At 40.4% G+C, this 14,858-nt stretch overlaps 1 protein-coding gene across 6 annotated transcripts in view; it reads left to right on the top strand.

Moving 5' to 3' along the window:
* The window catches only part of SLC16A12 (solute carrier family 16 member 12), a 66,399-nt gene extending 54,373 nt beyond the window's left edge, over positions 1-12,026 (top strand). For 4 of the 6 annotated variants that reach the window (XM_038408238.2, XM_043519000.1, XM_043518997.1 and 1 more), the window contains exons 5-7: positions 2,282-2,870; positions 4,107-4,366; positions 9,722-12,026. In XM_038408238.2, coding sequence (XP_038264166.1) covers positions 2,282-2,870; positions 4,107-4,366; positions 9,722-9,972 — 1,100 coding nt within the window. In that variant the 3' untranslated portion in view covers positions 9,973-12,026. Of the gene's footprint in view, positions 1-2,281; positions 2,871-4,106; positions 4,617-9,721 lie in introns of those variants that run through there. The other 2 variants (XM_043519002.1, XM_043519001.1) reach the window with 1 other exon arrangement.
* Positions 12,027-14,858: the final 2,832 nt, after the last annotated feature.

Below are 14,858 nucleotides of genomic sequence, written 5' to 3'. Positions count from 1 at the left end.
ACCATCACCTTAACATTATTAGAGGGACCACCACTGTCCAATGACACTGCCCCAGCTGCAATCAGCAGAGGCTCTCAAGCTGGAACCCCCTTGTTATGAAAGAATGACCTGCTTGCAAAGCATTGTGGGAGGGCTCCAGGCCCCTGGTATTGGCTTCTGATCTGAAATAGCCCCAGTTTTGGTGACCTGCCTAGCAAACAGCAAAAGTCATCTGTTCAACAATTGTGTGGCTGAGGGTAAACTTCCCAGATGATAAGAGGGTCGGAAAGAGGATTGTTTGTTGGTAGGTTACTGGCTGACAGGGTTCCTTTTGGTTTAATGCTTTTGGAGTTTTGTTGTAATATAAATTATTGGTCAAGACACACAAAGCTTTGAGAGAGTCATTGTATCGGTTTCTTAAGTCACCATTGCATGGCTTATTTCTGCCTGCTCTACATTCAGTTCAGAAGCATAAATTCTCTGTTGAATGCATTATCCTAATGCATCCTCCCTTTGAATTCAGCCACTGTTTAAAAAAAAAAAAAAAATACTGTTTCTCCTGTGTGGGTTTTTTTTTTTTTTTTTTTTTAATAGTTGCTTGTACACTAAAAAGAGGGAGAGGTTGCAATAGTTGTACTGAAATTCCTGCCTCATTAAAACTGCCACGGTAGCCACGGTGATATAAGCCTTGTACTTGGTCCCCTGCCGTTGAGTAGCAAGTTGGTAGAATTACTATACTTTGTGTGCTGCCAACAGCTTATTTGCTAAGAAAAAAAAAAAAAATCCTTGTTACAGTGTGTGTTGCTCCTGCATTACAATGTTAATCTTTGTCTAATGTGTTCGTAACAAATAAAAAGGTCCCTTGTAACACACAGCACCATGTCACATACCCTGCTACTGCCCCTGAGGCTTCCTTTATGAGAGCTATTATGAATATTGAGAAAGAGAAGCAATGAAGCATTGTACATTAAGTTGTAGACAGTCCATTTCACAAGCAGTGAATTTAGTTTGCAGGGAGTGAGTAGGGAAGAAATGAACTAATAGTAAAAGGCTGGTAGTACTGATGCAGTGAGCTGACCTGTAATCTAGAGGGCAGTGGAGAACAACACTAGCTTTGTAGTGTCAAAATTCACTGCCCTTCCTGGGGTTTGGCTTTGTTCACAAAGAAATAAACAATAAGAGAACATAAAGTTCAATTTAAACCTTCCCCCCAAAAGCCACAGGTCCTGCCTCAAGACACGCTAGATACTCCATCTCTTTTATGTCTGGGTGAGGTGGTAAGCTGCTGGTCTCAGTATGTCAATTAAATCCATGCAACCCTCTCCCAGCAGAGTCAGCGCCTGTTAGCAGGATGGAGTGTTTCAGGCCAACACTGATAGCCTGCTACATCCTGAGACTCTCCCAAGCTAGTGCTTTCTGCCAAAGGCAATGGGAGAGGTACCTGTGTAACTGAGGGTGCAATTTATTTCAAAATGCCAGCCTGGAATAAGTTTGTGTCTGATTGATTCAGAAATCAAATGCCAGCACTGATGCTAATGTCTGATTCTTGTGCATCAGTCCTTGAAGCTCCGTAGCAAAATCCCTGAAATCGTTCCCTGCCCAGATGAATCTAATTAATCTACTAAATAGGAAAGGCATCTTGTTCTGAGCCTTTTTAACCTCGGTTCTGAAAGTGGTCACAGCACCTTGAATATGGACTTTCCCAGGGGATTTAAAACTGCACAGAGCTCCAGCCAGTTCAAATGCAGAATTTCTTCATCTTGTCAAGAAAAAAGTTTCCTGTAAAACGTTTTACAGTAGAGAGAAATTCTCTATGCCACCCTTCAGAGATCCTCAAACACACAAATCTGCCCTGTAAATAGATATTTGGGTTTGCAGCTGAGTGTAACGCTGAGCAATGATCTTAGGACCAATGTGCCTGATGCAATGATCCCACTATCTAAATGGGAGCTCCCTCCATCCCCTGGCACTCGGTGATGCCTGAGTACAGGGCTAGACTACTAACTGCCTGATGATGCTGTGCTCCTATCTAGTCTGAGTACATGTTCAAACACAAAGCTCGTCAGTTCTCACTGAGCCTCTGCATTAGTACAGATTAGTGAGGTTCAACTATATTTGACTCAGTATCCCTATTTTTTAATTCATGTTTTTATCCCATATTCACTGAATTGCAAAATGTGATAATCCACAAAGGACCTCTTGATTATTCATGCTGATCAGAGTAGGTTTATTTGGTTTAATTTAATGTATTCTGTTACTTGTATTCAGTATTAAACAACCTTCATTCTGCTTTTTTCCATAGGACTTGGATTTGCACTTTGTTATTCTCCAGCCATAGCAATGGTGGGAAAATATTTCAACAAAAAGAAAGCACTGGCTTATGGGATAGCCATGTCAGGGAGTGGAATCGGTACCTTCATTCTGGCCCCTGTGGTCCAACTCTTGATTGAACAATTTTCTTGGCGTGGAGCTTTACTCATCCTGGGCGGTTTTGTTTTAAATCTCTGTGTCTGTGGTGCCCTAATGAGGCCTATTACTCTTAAGGAGGACCATAAACACCCTGAGTTTCTTGAACAGGAGTATGTCTCAGAAGCACAGAAGCAAGATTTAAAGCAATTGTCTATCTGTTCACCTTTAATCAAAGCATGGTCCCATGAATGTCTATGCTGCTGCTCCTGGCAAGAATACAACTTCTTACTGATGCCAGACTTCATGATGCTAGCAGTGTCTGTTTTATTTATGGCATATGGCTGTAGCCCTCTTTTTGTCTACCTAGTGCCTTATGCTTTGAGCGTTGGTGTGAATCATCAGCAGGCTGCCTTCCTTATGTCCATACTTGGTGTCATTGATATCATTGGTAATATCACCTTTGGATGGTTGACAGACAGAAGGTAATGACAGACCACAAACTAGTTATAAGCCTTTGCATGTGGGATAGCCAGGTGTATGCTTGCTAATGTACATTTTGAGGACATTACAATGGCTTGCAGTGTTTTTCCAATAGATCAGCTCAATTTATGGTATTTGTACAACTTTCAGAAATGCTAATTTTTTATCTTAGTTTTCATCTTTGAGTTAACTTATACTTTTAATTTTCATTTTTAGAAAGGAATAACATTTGCCCAAAGTTGCCATTGTCTATAGTGTAAATGTGGCTCAGTGTTCAGTGTATATTAAGCTTTACCCTTTGTGCCTGATCAGTAGAGGATGTGAGTCTACTGCTTCTGCCTTTCTGTCTCATTTGTGCTGCTGTCATGGCACAAAAGGGATGAAAGATCTGGCACTGTATTGTAATGCATAAACACAACCTTAATTCTGCCCTTTTGTATGTGACTTCTAACTTCTGCATTTCCTGACATTTTAGTGCTTAGCAGTGTTTTGCTACCTTTACTCCATTGTGACATTTTGTTGTATGCAATCTCTATAATACTGGTGATGAAGATCAGGTGAGTGTGGCAGTAGGCTATTCTAAAGGTCAACATACTTATTCTTTCAGTTGTCATATTTATTCAGTGCACTGGATATTTGAGTCAATACAAATTGTGTCTTTGATTCTTCTCTCACTTACACCACTTTTAATTCCATTGCATCAGTCCTGATTTATACCAGTAAAAGTGAGAAGAGGGAATAAGGCCATTTGTTTTATTTCTGCAAAATATTAGGAACAGTTATAATGAGCTTAGATATAAATACAGAAGAGTATATGTTCAGACAAAGTTTTAAAACCAAGACTAAGGGTTGAATGGGCCTGGAGGTTGAATTACCCTCACCCCATCAAGGGTGGTCCCTAAAAAAATCTGAGGCACATTCATAGTGTAGGGAAGTTTGCACTGTTGTCCCTAATGTGTGTTCTATGGATAGATAGGGAACTTCACTCTCCAGGTTTGTCAGTCCAGCACAGTGTTAGAGCCATCACTGGCTGGGTTTAGCACTTGGAAAGCTGTTTGTTAAGCTGGACATTAAAACTGTGCAGCATAGAAAAGACAGGGAACAGGTTAAAACAGAAAATATGCCAGGCCACAACTGTATGTTAATTGCATATGGTAAACTAATAGGTCTAGAAGTGAACAGAAACAAAGAGGAAATACACATGATTAACTTATCCTTCCTCTTTTTAAAATCCACAGGTGTCTGAAGAAGTACCGCTATGTTTGCTACCTCTTTGCTGTGGGAATGGATGGCCTCTGTTGTCTCTTCCTTCCCGTTCTCCAAAGTTTCCCCATGCTTGTGCCATTCTCATTTACCTTTGGGTATTTTGATGGAGCCTATGTTACAATGATCCCTGTCGTGACAGCAGATGTAGTGGGAACTGCTTCCTTATCATCAGCCCTAGGCGTAGTTTATTTTCTTCATGCACTCCCTTATCTAGTGAGTCCACCTGTTGCAGGTCAGTTCACAGATGACTCTACTGTCCTGTTCATACTGTTACTCCAGCTTTACCGTCTGATGAAAGCAGAACGTTTTATTATTTATCTAGAGCTGGTCAGACATGGGAAGTAATTTTGTGCAGAAATTTTGTTCCATATGTTTCATAGAAATTTCAAACACTGACGGAAAATGTCATTGAAAAATAAAGTTCTGGAAAATGTTGCCCATTTCTAACTTCTAGTCATCAAAATTACTCTTGTGGAAAAATGCATTAAAGGGTGAAAATAAAAGAGCCTAAAATCATAGAAATGTAGGGTTGGAAAGGACCTCCCGAGGTCATCTAGTCCAGCCCACTGTGCTGAGGACCATATAAACCTAGATCATCCCTGACAGGTGTTTGACCAACCTGTTCTTAAAACCTCCAATCATGAGGATTATTCCACAGCCTCCCTCGGAAGCCTTTTCCAGTGCTAACTATATCCATATAGTTAGAAATGTTTTCCTAATCTCTAACTTAAATCTCCCTTGCTGCAGATTAAGCCCGTTACTTTTAGTCCTACCCTCGGTGGACATAGAGAACAATTGATCACTGTCCTCTTTATAAAGGCCCTTAACATATTTGAGGACTGGTATCAGGACCACCCCCATCTTTATTTTCCCTCTCGAAACTAAACATGCCCAGTTTTTTTTAAAACTTTTATTATTTTTGTTGCTCACCTCTGGACTCGCTCCAATTTCTCCATCTTTCTTAAAGTGTGGCACCTGCCCAGATGCAGTACTCCAGCTGAGGGCTTACCAGTGCTCAGTAGAGGAGGACATTTACCTCCCGTGTCTTACATACAACACTCCTGTTAATACACCCCAGGATCATATTGGGCTTTTTCACAAATGCAAAACATTGTTGACTCTCATTCAATTTATCATCCATTGTAACCCTCAAATCCTTTCCAGCAGTATTAGTGCCTAGCTAGTTATTCTCTATTTTGTACCTGTGCCTTTGATTTTGCCTTCTTAAGTGTAGTACTTTGCACTTGTCTTTATTGATTTTAATCTTGTTGAAATCAGACCAATTCTCCAATTTATCAAAGTAGTTTCAAATTCTAGCTCTGTCCTTGCTTGCAACCCCTTCCATCTTGGTGGCATCTGCAAATTTTATAAGCATACTCTCCACTCTATTATCCATGTCATTAATGAAAATATTTAATAGTATTAGACACAGGACAAGGACCCTACTGGTTTGACAAGAACCATTTATAACTACTCTTTCTTTATGGTCTTTCAACCAGTTTTACACTCACTTTATAGTAATTTAATCTAGGCCACATATCCCTAGTTTGCTTATGAAAATGTCATGTGGGACTATGTCAAAAGCCGTGCTAAAATCAACATATATCACACCTACAGCTTCCCCCCACCCACTAGGCCGTTAGCCCCGTCAAAGAAGGAAATTAGATTGATTTGGCATGATTTATTCTTGACAAATTCATGTTGGCTATTCCTTATAATCCTGTTATCCTCTAGGTGCTTGCAAATAGATTGTTTCATAATTTGTTCTAGTGTATTTCTGGGTACCTATAATCCCCAGGTCCTCTTTGTTCCCCTTTTTAAAAGATAGGTACTATGTTTGCCCTACTCTAGTCTTCTGTGACCTCACCCATTCTCCATGAGTTTTCAAAGATGATTGCTAATGGTTCTGAGATTTTCAGATAGTTCCTTAAGTACTCTAGGATGAATTTCATCAGGCCCTGCTAACTTGAATATATCTAATTTATCTAGATTCATAGATTCCAAGGCCAGAAGGGACCATTATAATTATCTAGTCTGACTTCCTGTATAACACAAACCATAGAATTTCCCCCAAAATAATTCCTAGACCATATCTTTTAGAAAAAAACATCCAATCTTGATTTTAAAATTGCCAATGGTGGAGAATCTGCCACAACACTTAATACATTGTTCCAGTGATTAATTACCCTTACCATTAAAAAAATTATTTCCTGTCTGAATATGTCTAATGTCAGCTTCCAGCCATTGGATCCTGTTATATTTTTTTCTCTTGGACTGAAGAACCCATTATCAAATATTTGTCTCCATGTGCAAGTACTTGTAAACTGTAATCAAGTCAACCCTTAACCTTCTGTTTGTTAAACTAAATAGATAGAGCTTCTTGAATCTGTCTCTATAAAGCAAGTTTTCTAATCTGTTAATCATTCTCATGGCTCTCCTCTGATCCCTTTCCAATATCAATATCTTTCTTGAATTGTGGACATCAGAATTGGACACAATATTCCAGCTGTGGTCGCACCAGTGCCAAATACAGAGGTAAAAAAACCTCTTCACTACTACTCGAGATTCCTCTGTTTCTGCATCCAAGGATTGCATTAGCCCTTTTGTTTACAACGTCACTCAGGACGTTCATGTTCAGCTGATTATCTACCATGAGCCCTAATTTTTTTTCAGAGTCACAGTTTCCCAGGATAGACTCCCCCATCGTGTAAGTATGGCCTAAATTCTTTGTTCCTAGATGTATTCGTTTACATTTAGCCAAATCTAAATCTAAATCTTTTTTAACCTGATCTTTGCCTGTTTTGCTTTGTGTTCCTTCCACCTGTTTGTTAATATTTATTGTGGTAAGTATCTGGTCACAGTTTGCCTTTTTAGTGACGATTGAAGCAAAATAGGCATTAAACATCTATTATTAGCTCACCTTCCCCATTAAGTAGAGAATCTACACTTTCTTTCATCTTTTTCTTGTTCCTAATATACTTGTAGAACCTCTTTCTATTGCCTTTTATGTCCCTCGCTAGATGTAACTCATTTTGTGCCTTAGCTTTTCTGATTTAGTCCCTACATGCCTTTGCTATTCTTTTGTATCCCTCCTTAGCAAGTTGTCTGTTTCCACTTTTAGTAGGATACCTAGTTGATATTCAGGTCACTGAAGAGCTCCTGATAGAACCATGTTGGCCTCTTGCTGTCTTTCCTTTGCATTGGGATAGTTTAGCTGTTATGCTTTTAATATTAATTCTTTGAGAAACTGCCAGATTTCCTGAACTCCTTTTCCTCTTAGATTTTCTTCCCATGGGACCTTACCTATCAGCTCTCTGAGTTTGTTAAAGTCTGCTTTTGTGAAGTCCATTGTCCTTATTCTGCTGCTCTTCCTCCTTCCTTTCCTTAGAATCATGTAATCGATCATTTCATGATCACATTCACCCAAATGGCATGAAGAGCCACAGACAATCCTGATATGAATCCTGTGGAGGTCAGGACATCCATGCAGGGTGCATTGCCTCCTCAGCCCTGGCAACATAGCCCTCTGCACATGCCAGCTGATTTTTTGGGATTGTGGGGCTCAGACTAAGGGACTGTTTAATTGCTCTATAGATGTTTAGACTCAGGCTGCAGCCCAAGCTCCAGGACCCTCCCACCATACAGATGCCCATGACAAATTTTGGTGAGAAAAGAAAACACTTGGAGCAGAGGAGAGCATCTGGCCCATATTAAAAACAAAAGTCCTCCTCCAGTATTGGTAAGGGGGTAACAAAGCCAGAAGAGAACAGGGGAGATTAGTAGTTAACATGGGCGGTGGGTGAGCCATGGGTTCAGGAAGGCTAGCCCCTGGCCCAGCCCACCTGTTCTGAGACCCTGCCCCTCCTACCCCCGCCGAAGCCCAGAACCTCCCCCTAAGCTCCGGCTGCCTGAGCGCCTCCAGCCCCAGAGTGCTGGGTGGGTAGCATGTGCTCCCCCTCTGCCCAGAGCACTGACAAGCACCCCCAGCCCTGGAGCGCTGGGCAGTGCAGCCCCAGAGCTGGAGGTCCCCCCCCATGCTGGGTGGCCGCAGCCACCCCCGAATCCTGGTCACAGGTTGGCTGCCCTAGCCACAGCCAGCTTCCCAGAAGAAGAGCAGCCTGCCTGGGCTAGGGCCAACTAGCGGCAAGCAGAAGGGGGCCCGCGGGTGGACATGGGTGGGGCTGTTTAGGGAGGCATAGTCTTCCCCAGCCTATGGTATGCACCACCCATGGTAGTTAAGAGCAAACACCTTAGTATGACTTTGCTTTTCAGTTTGTGTATTTTTATAACATTTTCAAATATTAACAGTCCCAATGTGTTCTTCCCTTGTGACTGATCAAAGTAACCTCTCTCTGATGTTTTTTCTCTCTCTCTGTGTTGGTGAGGAAACGATCCCTGTGGATTAGTTGTTTTCTAAATTCTATGTAAAATTCATGTGGGCCTTAGCACTAAGTGATGGAAAAGAGAGGAAAATAAACAAATAGCATTTGAGTCTACTTGAGCCCTGAGCAGAGGGCCAATGTATGACCTACACACCACTTGGGTCCCACTTAAGTCCTATTTTGATGGAGTGAATTCTGCACACAAAAAACAAACTGAAATTCAGGGGCATACAATGAAATAATGCAGCACATTATTTAATTGTTTCATGTAGTTCAGCACTATAAAAAGTGCAAAAATATATCTTTTGCTTTGAAATTAAATAACCCTTGAGTTTTAATCAAAGGATGTTCTTTTATAGACTTTAGGATCCAGAGAGCTTTACCCATCCATTTCAGAAATGTGTCATAGATTAGGCAGTGGGGTTTACTGTTGAATTTCTTTAGTGTGGGCTGGCAATAGTCTATTCAATTCTATTCAGGTTCTTAAGTAGCCATCATCATCACCATGATATCTGAACACCATGATTCTTGCCAGTTTAGTTTAAATTTCTGGCTTGAAATATGAAGTAGTGATTAGGACGATGTCCTGATCATTCCACAGAAAGGATTTATATCCATTTTGAGTGATGTGGGAAGATCAGCAATTCATATCCCCTTTCTTGAATAGCCATAGTACAGTCTTTGTACATAGTACAGTATATGTCCTTGATTTTGTATTTGCTGTTTACTCAAAAGTTCAAATTCACCTCTGTATTTGATGCTTTTTAATTTGATTTGTCACAGCAAAAATATTAATTGAACATTTCAAGTGACACACAAACCCAGGCAAAGTTTCTGGGTGGGGAACTCATGCACAGAATACCATTTACTCCCGTGATGGCTCTGAGCGCTTTTGCAGACTGTCAGCTAAATCAATGCTTTTAGAGGATGTTTGTATAGGATTGTAGGGAAAACTACAGTGCCCTTTTGTGATGGGGTTATGTTCTGAACAAAAGCTTCTAAAAACTTGAGCTAAGTGTGATGAGATCATTATGTAAGATATTTTTCTTTCCCTGGAGGCAAAATGTATTTTAACTGATGTGTCAGCTATATATGTTTGTCACTCTATCACTGTTGTATGAGATAGAACTGCAGTATGAATGCTGTACTGTACAAGGAGTTTGTAAAGTATTAAATACCTTAAAAAATTATTTGTTTTCCAATAGGTTGGTTGGTGGATACAACCGGCAGCTACACTGCATCATTCATTCTGTGTGGATTTTCCATGATACTCGGTTCAACATTACTGTGCTTTGCTAGACTAGCAAAGAAAATCAAAAGGACACAGCTGAGGTCTCTTACCAGAGATACTGACACAAAACAGCAGATCTGGACAAATGGAGCAACAGCTTACTCTGTGTCTGGAGATTTAGACCAAAAGGATGTAGAAATATTGGCCACTGAGGCAAATAGATGACAAGTGCCATCAAGCTTTGGTATGCAGCACAGCCATGGCTAAGAGAAATGTGACTGCACATGCTACACTCTTGAAGATACATTTTTCCCAATACAATGAAAGAAACAAGCCATCTTTCAACTAGATTTTTCTCTCATATTTTATTAGGGTAAAAACTGTGGTTTATACAGCTCTAAAACAAAGTTAGATACAAATTAGGAAAGTTCTTCAGTTAACGTATGCAGGATATTTTCTGAGTAAGTAATGCTGACTCCAGAGATAATAGGATGAATCTACTGAGGTAACTGATCATAATCAGTGGGGGGGAGGGATAGCTCAGTGGGTTGAGCATTGGCCTGCTAAACCCAGGGTTGTGAGTTCAATCCTTGAGGGGACCATTTAGGGATCTGGGCCAAAAATTGGGGATTGGCCCTGCTTTGAGCAGGGGGTTGGACTAGATGACCTCCTGAGGTCCCTTCCAATCCTGTTGTTCTATGATTCTATGGATTTACATGATCATCACAAAGCAAAACTGAACGATGGAATTTAGGTTGAATCCATTTTAAAAATGGGGCTGATGAAATAAGCTTTTCAATGATGCACTCTGTTTTGTTTATCAATGGACTGACCAACAAAAAAATGTTCCAAGCTTATTGGCCTTTGCCAAATGTTTGAAAATCACTGTAACTGAAAATGCCAATGTCACTGTTAAGGAATTCTGCAGGAAAGTTGCGTTTTAGACTATGTAGAACATTATTTCAAAGTATCTCTGAAGCAGCTTTAATTTTAGTGTGCCTAAATTTTGTACATAACCAGAATTCAGCTTTATGAGAAATACAATTCTTTATAGCTCTGTTCCCAAACCTGCTACAAGATGTTTGCCCTCTCCCACTTCAAAGGTCCCTGGAAAGGGGATAGAGTTCCAGTTCAGGTATTATCCCCTGTTGCTGATCCCTTTTGTGAGCAGATGGGAAGGCAGTCTGTGACTGCCATCCCAGCTGGGCTCTGGAGCCCAGTGTGTTTGGTTTGTTCTTCCAGGGTTTTTATGCATGGGACCAGGCATACTGAAATGTAAAGCAGCCAAAGCAAATTCTCATTGCCTGAAATCCAAACCAGACCCAACCCAGAGAGGTCCTTCTCCTCTCTAACTCCAAGGGCCAGATCCTCAGTGGATGTGAATCCGTGATTTACAACAGATGAGGATCTGGCCCTTACTGTTTTTGGCTTGTTTGGGTCAGAAGACAACTGCTGACATTTGCTGCTGATTCAGACTCATTGTGTTGGGGAAAAAAAACAATACAATTGGGTGCTTCAGAAAAGCTATGGAGTAAATGTAGCTTGTGGGGTACATTACTGATACATTCATCTATGGTACACTTCTACATTTCCAAATGTAACAGACGGGTGACAATTTAAACTCTGAAATGAAGGTTGTTTCTATGTTTTGATATTGTATAAGGTTGTGTTCTGTTTGTTCTCAAATTGATTAGCGCTCAAAGAATTTTAACACTGGACTAGTATTTTTCTTCATCTACAATGTATTCAGTAAAAAGAAAAGGAGGACTTGTGGCACCTTAGACTAATACATTTATTTGAGCATAATAATAATAACAATAATTAATAATAATGTTAGTCTCTAAGGTGCCACAAGTCCTCCTTTCCTTTTTGCAGATGCAGACTAACACAGCTGCTACTCTGAAACCTATCAATGTATTCAGTAGTTGCTCATGATTTCCTAGTCCTGTAAATGTGAGAAGGGAAAGTGACAGCGATCACAGTATATAAAGCTGTTTTAGATCATCAGGAACTGACAGTACATACTTTAGGGGCATAACACTTTTTTCTTTTTTTTTTTTTTTTTTTTACTATTTTTATAAATAGAACATGAGTTGACTAGGTTTGTCATGCATATTTCAGTATAAAATATTGAGACATAATTTAACCTCACTGTTAGTGTTCTGAGAAGGTATTTATTATGGGTACCATGTTACATAAAGCTAAAGAGCCTGATTCGGCAGTCCAATTTAGCTGCACAGAGCATAGGTAAGGGGGTTGTACGCAAAGGTAGCTTCACTGATACTACAGCAGCTCTGTGAAAGGCCTGGTACCCCAGTTACAGGCTGCAAAAGGCCCAGGGCTGAAGACACAGCCAGACATCCACATATAGCATAAGGGTGTCTCAACCACATCCTCTTTCTCCTTGCTGCTCTGATAATACAGAGGGAGAATGTAGTTTGCTGACTCTATGCCATTTGAGGATCACTCTTTCAAAGGTGACCCTCTATGGGCTAGTTATGCCATAGTGCAAGGCATAGTGGTCATACCATGCCGGTGAATCTGGCCCATGGCTTTAAAATGATCCTTTTCTCTTTAGAAGCCTGTAGTTTTGTACTCTTTCAGTTCTTTGCAGTTTATTATAATTGCTGCAGAGGAGCTAGAAAGGCTAGTAAAAAGTGTTTAAAAAAAAACAAACAAAAAAACACAAATGGTTATTAAATAGAAGAAAACTCACCTGGAATTCTGATTTTAAAATGAATGGAATATTGCCAAACAATAAATTTCAGGGAGGATTCAGGTTATAAGTATGGTACAGCAGACATAACTTAAGCAAAAAGAGCCATTTTTGAATAAGAATGGCCATACTGGGTCAACCAAAGGTCCATCTTGCTCAGTATCCTGTCTTCTGACAGTGGCCAGTACCAGATGCTTCAGAAGGGAATGAACAAAACGGGACATTATTACTGAATGATCCATGCCCTGTTGTCCACTCCCAGTTTCTGGAAGTTTAGAGACATCTGCAGCATAGAGTTGCATTCCTGACCATCTTGGCTAATTCTTTTTTAATTGAGTTATAGTTTTCCCCTTCACAACATCCTCTGGGGTACTATGCATTGTGAAATACTTCCTTTGTTTTGTTTTAAACCTAATGCCTATTAATTTCATCAGATGATCCCTAGTACTTACGTTATGTTAAAGGGTAAATAACACTTCCTGATTCTGTCTCCATACCATTTGTAATTGTATAGCCCTCGATCATATCCCCCCTTCATCTGTTTTTTAAGCTGAATAGTCTGTCTTCATAATCTCTCTTCATACGGAAGCTGTTTCATACCCCTAATAATTTTTGTTGTCCTTCTCTGTACAACTACAATACCCATCTGCTGAAGTGAAAAAACAGATTGACAGAGCCAGAAGAGTACCCAGAAGTCACCTACTCCAGGACAGGCCCAACAAAGAAAATAACAGAACTCCACTAGCCATCACCTTCAGCCCCTGACTAAAACCTCTCCAACGCATCATCAAGGATCTACAACCTATCCTGAAGGACGACCCATCACTCTCACAGATCTTGGGAGACAGGCCAGTCCTCGCTTACAGACAGCCTCCCAACGTGAAGCAAATACTCACCAGCAACCACACACCACACAACAGAATCACTAACCCAGGAACCTATCCTTGCAACAAAGCCCGTTGCCAACTCTGTCCACATATCTATTCAGGGGACACCCTCATAGGGCCTAATCACATCAGCCACACTATTAGAGGCTCGTTCACCTGCGCATCCACCAATGTGATATATGCCATCATGTGCCAGCAATGCCCCACTGCCACATACATTGGTCAAACTGGACGGTCTCTGCGTAAAAGAATAAATGGACACATCAGACGTCAAGAATTATAACATTCAAAAACCAGTTGGAGAACACTTCAATCTCTCTGGTCACTCGATTACAGACCTAAAAGTTGCAATTCTTCAACAAAAAAACTTCAAAAACAGACTCCAAGGAGAGACTGCTGAATTGGAATTAATTTGCAAACTGGATACAATTAACTTAGTCTTGAATAAAGATTGGGAGTGGATGGGTCATTACACAAAGTGAAACTATTTCCCCTTGTTTATTTTCCCCCATCCACTGTTTCTCAGACGTTCTTGTCAACTGCTGAAAATGGCCCACCTTGATTATCACTACAAAAGGTTTTCCCCCCCACCCCCCAGCTCTCCTGCTGGTAATAGCTCACCTTACCTGAGCGCACTCATTACAGTGTGTATGGTAACACCCATTGTTTCATGTTCTCTGTGTATATAAATCTCCCCACTGTATTTTCCACTGAATGCATCCGATGAAGTGAGCTGTAGCTCACAAAAGCTTATGCTCAAATAAATTTGTTAGTCTCTAAGGTGCCAAAAGTACTCCTTTTCTTTTTGCGAATACAGACTAACACGGCTGCTACTCTGGAACCTGTACCTCTTCCATATCTAATATTGTTTTTTAAGACAGGGCAACAGAACTGCACACAGTATTCAAGGTGTGGGTGTACCATGGTTTTATATAGTGGCATTATAATATTTTCTGTTTTTATAATCTATCCCTTTCCTATTGGTTCCTTACATTCTGTCATCTTTTTTGACTGCCTCTGCACATTGACGGGATGTTTTCAGAGAACTATGCTGTCATTCAAAACACCTATACATCAGAGTTTGGAAAATCTCAGGAAAGATTCTAACTCCTGTCTTCACTCTGTCCCCTTCCACTTGCCCATCTTCTGCTTACTGGAGAGACTCCCACAAGCTGTCATAAAAAAGAAACATTAATGCATTGTTGTTGTGTATGTAAATTGTGCTAAGAAAAAAGTTTGTTGTTGGATGATCTAATCCACAATCCTTCTTTCAGACTCTGTTGGGCTGCCCTTTTGGGCAATCCAAATAGGACTACTCACATGAGTAAGAACTACTTGCCCGAGTAAGGTTTTGCAAGATTAGGCTCCACTTTTTGTATTTTAAGGAAAAAAATAAAAGGCATTTGCAGTCACACTTGTTGGTTGGTTTTTGTTTTGTTTGTACATTTGGGCAATGTAAATATGGATGTAGAAAATATGATGGTAGACTGTTAAAATGGCAGTGTGTT

The sequence above is a fragment of the Dermochelys coriacea genome, chromosome 7, assembly GCF_009764565.3.
Source record: "Dermochelys coriacea isolate rDerCor1 chromosome 7, rDerCor1.pri.v4, whole genome shotgun sequence".
NCBI lineage: Eukaryota > Metazoa > Chordata > Testudines > Dermochelyidae > Dermochelys > Dermochelys coriacea.
The sequence above is the reverse complement of the archived record's forward strand: the minus strand, read 5'-3'. Positions and strand labels throughout refer to the sequence as shown.